This window comes from Chrysoperla carnea, chromosome 1, assembly GCF_905475395.1.
Source record: "Chrysoperla carnea chromosome 1, inChrCarn1.1, whole genome shotgun sequence".
In the NCBI taxonomy this organism is placed as follows: Eukaryota; Metazoa; Arthropoda; class Insecta; order Neuroptera; family Chrysopidae; genus Chrysoperla; species Chrysoperla carnea.
Window position 1 is genome coordinate 30,051,326 of NC_058337.1, and position 10,680 is coordinate 30,062,005.

The 10,680-nt window shown below is 29.0% G+C and overlaps 1 protein-coding gene across 2 annotated transcripts; it reads right to left on the reverse strand.

The window, feature by feature from the left end:
• Positions 1-654: 654 nt before the first annotated feature.
• On the reverse strand, positions 655-10,680 carry LOC123305490 (thiamin pyrophosphokinase 1). Of its 2 annotated transcripts, none has more exons than XM_044887215.1 (4): positions 10,490-10,680; positions 9,914-10,070; positions 9,316-9,843; positions 655-824 (listed from the first exon to the last, which is right to left on the reverse strand). In XM_044887215.1, the coding sequence occupies exons 2-4, from the start codon at positions 10,065-10,067 to the stop codon at positions 703-705; spliced, it is 804 nt and encodes a 267-aa protein (XP_044743150.1). In that variant the 5' UTR covers positions 10,068-10,070; positions 10,490-10,680; the 3' UTR covers positions 655-702. The 2 variants fall into 2 exon arrangements, with proteins under 2 accessions (XP_044743150.1, XP_044743149.1); XM_044887214.1 differs by lacking the exon at positions 10,490-10,680 and adding an exon at positions 10,267-10,444.

Genomic DNA, 10,680 nt, shown 5'->3' on the forward strand with positions numbered 1-10,680 from the left:
CATTCTAATGGGCTTGCTTTTTCAGCCCTATCTCCAATTTCCTCTAATTTAATAGCACTTTGCGGTTATTCCTTCGTTAATAACCTAACAAACGATTCTTACAATAAAAACTCCTGAATGTCTGAGTTCCTTATTGCACTGTCCCTACTAAGGTAGTTTGTCCCATGATCAACACAATAGCCATTATTATATTATTGATAATAATTTCACAGTTCCTGATAGTATTTGATCGATTAGTATTAATTTTTAACCGATAATTATCGCTTGATATTTATCAAGATATAAATATCATGATAATTATCAACGAACCCTGATTCAGAACGATGAGACAATGCTTCTTTAACACTGTACAGTGCAGTATCAGGACGAATTTTTATGTTTTTGCAGCTTCCAAGGATCCAATTTTGAAAATCAGATTATTGAAATAACAAAACGTCGACTAAAGGGCGTCGGAAGATGATCTCGCACTACATTGATTAAGGACTAGAGCCGGCGTCGAGTAACGTTGTAAAATACACATAAAGATGACGTCACGTCCAAAACATTACTCAATCTATATATATTATGGATGCAAATTTAAGAATGCATTACAGAATTTTTCTATTTTTTAATTATTATTTATTTATAAACTATATAACAAATTAAGTAGGTACCAACTACAATATTATATTATGACGTACATATTCGCTTCAAATATTCTATTTAATCCTTCATTGTTCCCATTGCCCACAATAAATGCTTTGATGTTTGTACTGTGACCACTGATTCTGAACCATATGAATTTGACGTGCTTACCAATGATCCAAATTCCATTACACCATTATCTGTAAAACAATAATAAACCATTGTGGCGTAATCTTTTTATACGACGAACGGGGGATATAGTGTTTCACATGTCTGTATCTGATCTTTTAGTTGTTCTGTTGCATATCAATAAATCCTGAACTGATTTAAACAATTGTGGTATCATTCGAATCGTGACAATTGTCCGGAGTATATAGGATAGATTCTTGTCTTAACTTATCCTAACATAATATATACAGAGTTGGTCATTTTAATCTATGCATGTAAATATCTCGCTAGAGGCGCCACCTCAAAAAAATGACCTCAAATTGACAGACAAATTTTAGGGTTTGATGAGGGGACATCAAGTTCTGACATCAGATTAGATCTAGTTCTTCGGATTGCTTTAATAACCGATTTAGATTTAAACGGTAAGAGGTAGAATAACACTTTAAATAAGAAAGTTGATCCTCATAAAAAAAAAACGAACAATTTTTGTTTGAAACATTTTTTCGAAAAATGTTAGCTGTCGGAGAAAATGCTACTTTAAAATAAGTCATTATTGCATTTAAACGAAAGAAAACACGCTTAAAGTTTATCGATAATTGTAAGTCGAAGTCATGGACACAGGCGAATGTCCTATTGCCCTTGACAAGTTTTGGCTAAAGTATTTTTCCATAATTAGCGTTTTTTCTTTCGATTGAATGCAATAATGACATAATTTTAAGTCGCATTGCTTCCGAAAGATGACGTTTATCGAAAAAAATTGTTTAGATGAAAAATGTTAGTTATTTTATGAGGATCAATTTTCTAATTTAAAATATTATTCTATCTCTTACCGTTTAGGAAGTGCCTATATGAGAAACCCGAAGAACTACTAATTGCAAGAAATGAGTACCATTAGAAAAATGGCAAAGGTCCGCTTAACATAAGATAAGTTAATTTCAAAAAAAAAAAAAAAAAAACGAACATTGAGATACCCATCACATCGTTACACCTCTATTATACCGCTATTATATCTCTACTAACTCGAATCTGTTTAATAAAAATATCTTTCATTTCCATCTACGAGTTTGTTTTATTTTGAATATTTCAGAATAAAACTCTAGATATGACGAATTTTTTAGTTTTGGGAAACCGTAGAAGTTATCTATGGTCTAGTAGAACCTCATTTAATCGAACTTTTTTTTCACGTAAAACTTGAAATGTGGATATTTTATTCATTTATAAATATTCAGTTAAATGTGCAATTTAACTGAATATCTGAGATAGGTCTACGTTCCTTCTACCAAGAACTTAAAATCTATAGATTTGTAGCAGGTTTATCTAAAGACTTTGTAAAAGCAACTTATTGGATATATACTATAAAAAATAATTTCATTGATTACAATTCATGTACTAAAATAAGATATAAACTCGTCTGCGTAAAGTTGATAGCCTCCAATCAATACCTTTAATACAATATACTTAATACAAAAATGTCTATTTTAATAATAATTTGTAATATTTATTATAGTATTAAACTCAACACCTTAGTCTAGCCGACGACAAATTCAAATTGGTGAAATGTAGAAATACTGGTTGTAAAAATACGTGTGATAGCTCGCTGGAGCCGAAATGATGTCTAGAAAAAAGTGCCAGAAGCGTTTTTCAGCACACAAAAAATTGCAAAAACATTTTTTTAGTTTACAATGAAAACGAAATTGAAAAATTAACTTTAAGATAAATTTCCAACGGTAATAAATTCTTTAAAGTATTTCAAATAAACCATAATTTTTTCAAATTTTTTAATTAATGTTTAAAATTGTTTAGTGTGACGATTTTGACGATATTACAACAACATAAAATGACGCAAAAATCCCTATTTTCAACGTTAAATTCATTTTATGAAATATTGGCGAAAAACCAAATACCTTTTTTTTCATCTTTAATTGTTTATAACTTTTGCAATTTTTTCGTGCTGAAAAACTTTTCTGTCACATTATTCTAGACATCATTTCGGAACGAACTATCACACGTATTTTATGACCAGTATTTCGAAATTTCACCAATTTGAACTTGTCGACTAGACTACATGCTTGAAAACATTTCCTTTTGTGCTCCATAAAATTATTTTTAATTAAAACTTGACCTTAAAAAATCGCATAAATCATAAAGTCATTTAATAAATACACACTCAGTAAAACAATTTGAAGTTTACGTATTACCTACTACCCTAAATTAAATATACAAATTTTTAACTTTTACCATACCGAAAGTCCGAAAATGACACTCACTTCTAAGAGAGGACGCAAGAATAAACACCAACTGAATGTGGTGAAGTCAACTAACGTTAATTTTTGAATAAAAAACGTTAACGAATTGTCATTACCCTCTGCGAGGACTTTCAGCATCAAAAACTGAGATCAGGTAGCGAAATACAAAGGAATGTATCCATTTTGCGATAGTGATCACAAACAGGCTACAGAGCCGCAACTAGGCGCAACATAATTTGATTCGCAAAACTGTAGTTTAATTATTTGGTACTCGCAAGTGTTTTACTCACAGGCATAAAAAAAGTTATTTGTATATAATATGTTGGAGATAGAGAAGACAAAATCTGTTTTGCACGCGACCCCTAAAAAAGATAACGGCGCATTTGCAAAAAGTATGTAGTGTATGTAAAATAAAATGCTAATGACATAACTTTTTAATTTACAAACTTCCTACAACTTGAACTTTAAACTTTTTTTTTTTAAATCAATATTTTTGAAGTTAATACGCGTTTTATTGCACTAAATTACAGGAGTCATTTCTTTATAAAAATAGGTTTATTATCATATATTTAATGTAAATGCACAAAATCCTTACAAAAGAGAGCGAAAGTGATGTCATTTTGAGAAAAGTCGTTTCGGCCTATATCTGCGTAACCGTGCTTTGTCAAAAATGGTAATAAAGATAGTTAAACTTTTTTATCCAATTTTTTTTCGTAAAAAAATTTTCAACGTGGGTTGCTGCTTTTGCAGATAAGAAGGCAAATTATTTATGCTAATTTATTTTTCAAACCACCCCCCAAAATTTTCTTCGGATCCTTCTGATATAAAGCTCTCACGGCCACAAAAATAGTTTTAAGCAAAAAAGTACTCTTTCCCTAGACGCTTAGTTTTCGAAATACAAATTCTTGGAAAACTAAAAAGGATGTGTTATTTTTTTCAATCTCTGAGCCATTTCTCTTAGCTAACGCAGCTACAAATTTCTTTTTAAAAAGTTTATTAGTGAAATATTAACAGTATTATCAATGACGCCGTGGTTTTGTATTTATTTTCATTTCATGTTATACGAGTTTCGTCAGAACTATACGATGAGGATATGTGCCCTTGAGTTTTTTGGAATATTTTCCGTAATCAAATAAATAATATTTTGAATTTCTGCTTTAACCCCCACTCTTTCTTCACGCCCAAAAAAAAACCAAAATTGTTTGTTAATTTAGTTTCAAAATAAAATATAGCACAAATGTGTCGATATCAACTTTTTTTGCCATACAGACAAGCTCAATAATTATTTAAAACAGTTTGTCAAAAAACTTTGTGTAGGTTGATGCATAGTTTTATCTACAAATAAAATCAATAGGTCATTTTAATATCATACACATAATATTTTACTTTATACCTGAAAAATAAATATTGTCCTTGTCGTTTTAAAAAGAAAAATGAATTGCAAATATGGAAATATATTAATAAAAATACAATATTGTCAATGTCACAAACATCAACTTGTCTCAGTATTTATTATAGTAAGTAGGTATAGTGTGATGGTTAATGGTTTGATATACTTATCCGCCTTGAGCCTTGGGCGATGTAAAATTTACAGGTAGGCATATTAGTTTGATTTAAATATAGGAATGGCTCCCGGAAATTTAATGTTTAAAATATTTGTGATGGTAACAAATTGACATTGACGATTTGACTTTAATGAAGAAAACTTTCAGTTACAAGTCGGCATTAATCCAATATACACGAAAGGTCCACTTATATTTAAAATCTAAGCAAGCTTAATAACTTTTCTTTCAAAATCAGATTAACTCTTTCACAGATTCAGCAGTTCTACTTGGTGGAATAGAAGAGTTTAGTGGGTCAAATTTGATGTTTTAATAGGGTATTTCCATAACTATACGAGATACAAAAACATGGATAGTATTCTCTCGATTTCTTTTTTTGAGAAAAGTTCATGAGTGCCAACAAAAACTGACTCGCATTTTTTTGTTTTCGAGCTATAAGCAAAAGTTTGATTTTTCACTTATGTGAATAACGCCGTTGTTTGAAAAGTTAAGAGAATATAACTTTAACATCCTAAAGTCTTTTTTGTTTGTAGTGGCGTCATTAAAATTTAAATAAAAGGATTGGTTTTCGAGTTATGACCCAAAGTTGTGTTTTTTTAAACGGGAAGCATAGTTGGTTATGACTTAGTTAAAGCATATTTTGTTTCCTCTTTTTAACCATGTATTACTTGCTGGGTCGCTTTTCGTTCAAAATTCGTCAAAAATCATCTATACACTGGTTCTATGAACAAACGGCGAAGAGGTCACAGCTATTATTTTCTATTTTCATGCTTTAGATCTGATTGATAAATAACTCCAGTAAATTGATAAAAAAAAAAGGCCTGATTGAAGAACAACTTCAGCTATCGATCATCGAAAACTTCTTTAGCGATTTTTTTAAATAAAATCTTTTGGGCACACCTTGTACCTTGAAATAATAACACCAATTTGAGATTTCTCAGAGATATCAGTGTTTGAAAAGTATGCATACTACCATCCTACAAGGACTACAGTCTATCGGAAAGTTCTCGGATTTATGTCTGAATTACTAACAATACAACTTTGGTATATATATGATCATGCCATTTTTTACTTGGAAATGATCATCATTAACACCAGACAAACATTGGTAGATAATATAATAGATATAGAAGTGTGTATAAAATACTAGTTAAGTTGGTATCCTTGACATACAATAGTTAAATCAATAATTTACGGGTGTAATGTGAAAAATCATTAATATAAGTATAACATGCACAACACCAGAGAATTTATAATATTAGCATAAAGCCGCTGTATGGCGAGAATACTCACTTTTAATTCTTTTAAATTAATTTATTACATATTTAACTGATTAATTTATATGTTCCAGCAAGGGATTTATATTTATGCTATTATTTATCTGATTAATCTGTAATTGTATCATGTCAATAGACTCTAATCAATAGTTCTGAGATTCATGATCTATTAAAGGTTCCGCGATTCATTCAAGGCTATAAAAAATAACTTTTTGACTGAATATAACACAAAGTTAGTTTGCACTAGGAAGTTAATTTTGTAGATTCCCAAATAAGCCCAAACAAAATATATAAAATTACACAACCAGTAAACCTAACCACGTTACAGTCCTCTCTCGGCTTGTGTAGTTCTCGAACGTAATAGTTCGAACTGAGCGAACTAGTTCATCGATGAATTAGCTCTCAGTTCCTTAGATCTTATAAACATTTTTTTTAAATAGTTTGGTATACTAGCGGCCTAAAACTAAAAAAATTATTCTATTTTCATGATAAAATTTTATGGTACCCAAGTTTATCTCTAATTTCCAAAAGAGCAAAGGAACTAGGAGAGCGAACTAGTTCACAGCAAATGAATGATCTAAGATTAGCGATCGCAGAAGTTAAATTATAATTCCCAAGACTAGTCCTTTCATTAATACATAATATTTGGCTGAAGTGAGATCAGACTGAGATCTATGCGAACGTAGTATGAGAATGTGAGCTATACCTTAATATTAAAATAACTAGTTTCGAGGAAATGAAGTTCCAAACTACATTAAATAGTAAACACGTTCATTTATATATAAACACTCATTTTTCTCACTTGTTCCATCATGGTGTGAATTTTTAATTCGCATTTGGTTTTTATTTTATCACCATGCACTCAGAAATAATTTTCGAAAATTCAAATTTTTTAGAAATATTTTCAAAATTAAATGATTTATAATCGTATTTTCTAGGGCAATTATTAAAAATATAATGAAACGTTTGAAATATCTTTTAAACGTTTATAGTAATCTCATAAACAAAAGATGCCATTTTTGTAGATCAGTTAATTTTCCTCAAAATGTGTATTACCCATTTTATGAGTTTCATTAATTAGCGAAATATAAAATTAAGAAGAAAAATTTTTTCTGTCTCCTTTTCTAGAGCGTTTAACTTTCTACAAAAATATGTGCTGAGATTTGCTGTAAGTTCAATAAATGGCAGGATATGCTTTTTTTCAAAATGGATTGAAATAAAAATGAAAACTTTGATGGAGAGGACCTTTCTATTATTATTAATATCTCATATTTGTATATATAAATTTTCTAGGTGCATAGCAATCATTTTCGGTATCGAAAGCAAAAGAAAATATATTCGAATGTTTTGACTAACCCAGGTATATGATTAATTCTTATGACTCCTAGAGCATTGATTTCTTACCTGAGAAATCAAATATACAAGGGATGACACTATTACTAGGTGTTGCGTAAATAGTATCATAATTGTCTCCCAGTGATGAATAAGAGTAATATCGATGAATAAGAGTGCTAATTAATAAAACCGAATCATTTTAAAATTTATGCTAAAGAAATAAAATAATTGTATTTTAATCACTACTACCCCCCCCCACCCTCTTTGGTCGAATCCTTTAAATAACATTAGTAAACACAGATAAATAAAACCTTGACAATACCCCAATAATTCTCACAATTAACTCGTAATTATCTCATCTCAAAGACATGGCCGTCAAAATTTGTAATCTAATGATCTAATGAAAATCATAATTAAATGTTGTTGTTTTTTTTTTATATAATGAAATAAATACCTTGAACAACGTGTTGACTAAAATCTATTAATCAATTAATTCGTCAACCGAGTCCAATCAATATTAGTGTTATAAGTTAGAATTTGCAACCAGTTGAATACAATATATACATTCACCTCAAGGTTACCTTTAAAATGTCTACTACCTAATTTTAAATATATAAATAAAATAAAATTTGTATTGATTTTATTAAGAAAGGCGTGTGGAGAAAAGTAGTTCAAGAGCTTAGGTTCGAAATATGTTTTCAAATCCACTTGGAGACAATGGATTTTAGATACGCCAGTAGATTTTTGCATTTTTAATAAGCTGGAAGAATTTTGAGGTTTAAACTCCTTAAAAAGAAAAACCAATTACCTTGGTCAAATAAAAATAATAAACTGAATCTTTCAGAAATATTGGATCCGAATTGAATAGTCACAGATACTTAATTTCCCATTTCTACACATGTTGGCACTGCAGGCAGAATAATTCCTTCGTGTGCAGCTCTAACTGATCCTGTACTCTTATTCAAAATGAAAGAAACTCAACTTATATTAAACACATATTGCCTATTTAAAAGGAAAGCAAATATTAACTAACCGGTAATAATAATGAGCAAATTTTAATAAACTAATATAGTGGCAAATTTCTGTCCTTTGCTCTTAGTCTAAAATATATTTTGTATTATAAAATATATGAAAAATTATGGATGTTAAGATTTACTATGATATAAATATTAAATAGCTGAATATTGTCTCATAATTCACTTTAAGCTGTCATGAACCTAAATTATACTTATAATTCTGCTTTCACTCGTGTCATTTCACTATGGAAAACTACGAAAATAATTTTTCAATTCTGGAGGGGGGGATGTTCCATTTGGCTACGAGAAGCGAGTCGTTGTTCGATCAAACAAAATTTACTCAAATAAAATCAATATTTTACATTGAAATATTTTGGTTTAAAAATATTTATAAAAAAGAAAACTTGACTATTGGCACAATCAAAACTTCAACACAAGGAAAACAAAAAATTTACTGGACCACTATGGAAGAAGCAACTTTTTTTTAAAAAAGTAGAAAAAGGTAAAAAATTAAGTCCATCTTGTTTAGAACTGACGTCCCATATTGGGGACACGTATTAATATCTATATAACGAAAATTATCGAAGAGAGGAGTTTTATCATTTTACATAAAATATTTAAAGTATAAATCTGTTCATAATTTAAGCTCTTATTAAAAATTAGCAACAGAAGAAGTTTATTTAAGTTAACCTACGTTATTTTACTTTTATATAGACTTTTGGGCAAACGTAAAATTTATAATTTGAAAATTTGTAATTAGGGTTCAGTTTAAGTTTTGAACAGGTTCAATTTAAATTTTGAACTGATATTGACACTTATTCCCGGTCTGAGATGGCTATTCTAAAAACGAGGAGCATTATCATTACATTTTTGTACCTTTCTACAAAAAAAATTTTTGTTTCAAAATGCTCAGAGATTGCTCACCACATTTTTCGAGAAATTTCAAAGCCCATATAATTTATTTGAGGATCACCTAATTCACCTAGTAACGCTTTAAGAAACGATAAAGATAATATATTTGATGAATTTAGAACTTTTAGAAAAACTAAGCAAATTTAAATAATCAAATAATATAATGTATAACTACCTAAATTCCATTTTAACCCAGTTGTAGAAATATTTTCAGTTCGCCCACATAGTGGTATTAAACTCGTCCAATAACCACGAAGTTTTTCTGGTATTTCAATTATGTGTTTTATGTTAGCTTTTAATAGCCATGCTATTGAATTATGTGCCAATAAAAATACGGGAATATTTCCTAAGATATTTTCAACTTTATGTAACGTATTTACATTTCCAAAAATATGATCAATTCTACCACAACTCTCCGCAACTACTAAGACTCCATCAATAGTTAAATTTCCTTTACTAATTATTTTACTTATTTCTAGTAAACTTTTTGTAAAATCAGTTTCATTTTGATCAGGCGTACTTAACATTCTATCTTTTGATATTAAATTTTGTTCGATAAATGTGCGCGTTTCAGCACGAATAGAATCAAAATCGCCTGTTACATAATCAGGTATAGGTGGTTTATCTTTTATAAAATAGGCATGTTGTTTTGCCCAATTAAGCCATCGATCTGTTCCACCATCAACTGTAACACGCAATTGTGCTAAAACGAAATAAGTAAATTTTTAGCATATATACACGCAATTATGAAAATATCAATGAACTCCATTTACCTTTTTCCCATAGTTGTTTTAAATAATTTTCATTTAATAGTATAGGTGTATTTAATATTACAATTGCATATCTGAATGTATCAGAAATTTCCAAAATATTTGTTGGTTTCCATTCTTTATTGCCATTACAATTATTTGTGCCATTTTGTTTCATTATCTAAAATAAAAGAAACTATACATTAACATTACATTAATTGTTGATTTTATTAAAATTTCACATGATTTAATTTTAAGGTTTAAAATTTGAAATTTTGTACGAAGAATATTCAGTGCCATCTTTTATTGCATTTCCTAACTAAAATGTAAAGTAACCAATAATACCATCCAAAACAGTATTGATTAATTTAACTTACTTCCATACATTCCATATTACTGATTAGAATGGATTTTATCAATTTTATAGATGTAAAATTATAAAAGATAATAAAAGCATGGTCTACTAATTTCGTAAAACCATTTTGTGATTTTATCGGTGGTTAATTATGGTATAATTGAAGGAATAGACAAACTAATTGCACGAGTAATTTGACATGTTAATTTCTAAATCAAATCAAATACATCATGCATGTTACTTACGTCTGTGGATTGTGTACTATGTTTTGTGGTTATATTATTTTACGTTTTATTTTGAATGAAACAATTTTTCAGTCAAAAAGAATTTTTCACTATTAATCAGCACTTTTTAAACATGAATGTGTGTATGTTTTATCGTTTTCTTTCCTCTGAGTTCTCTAGAAGAGGTTGTATAGAGATTATAAAATGTAATG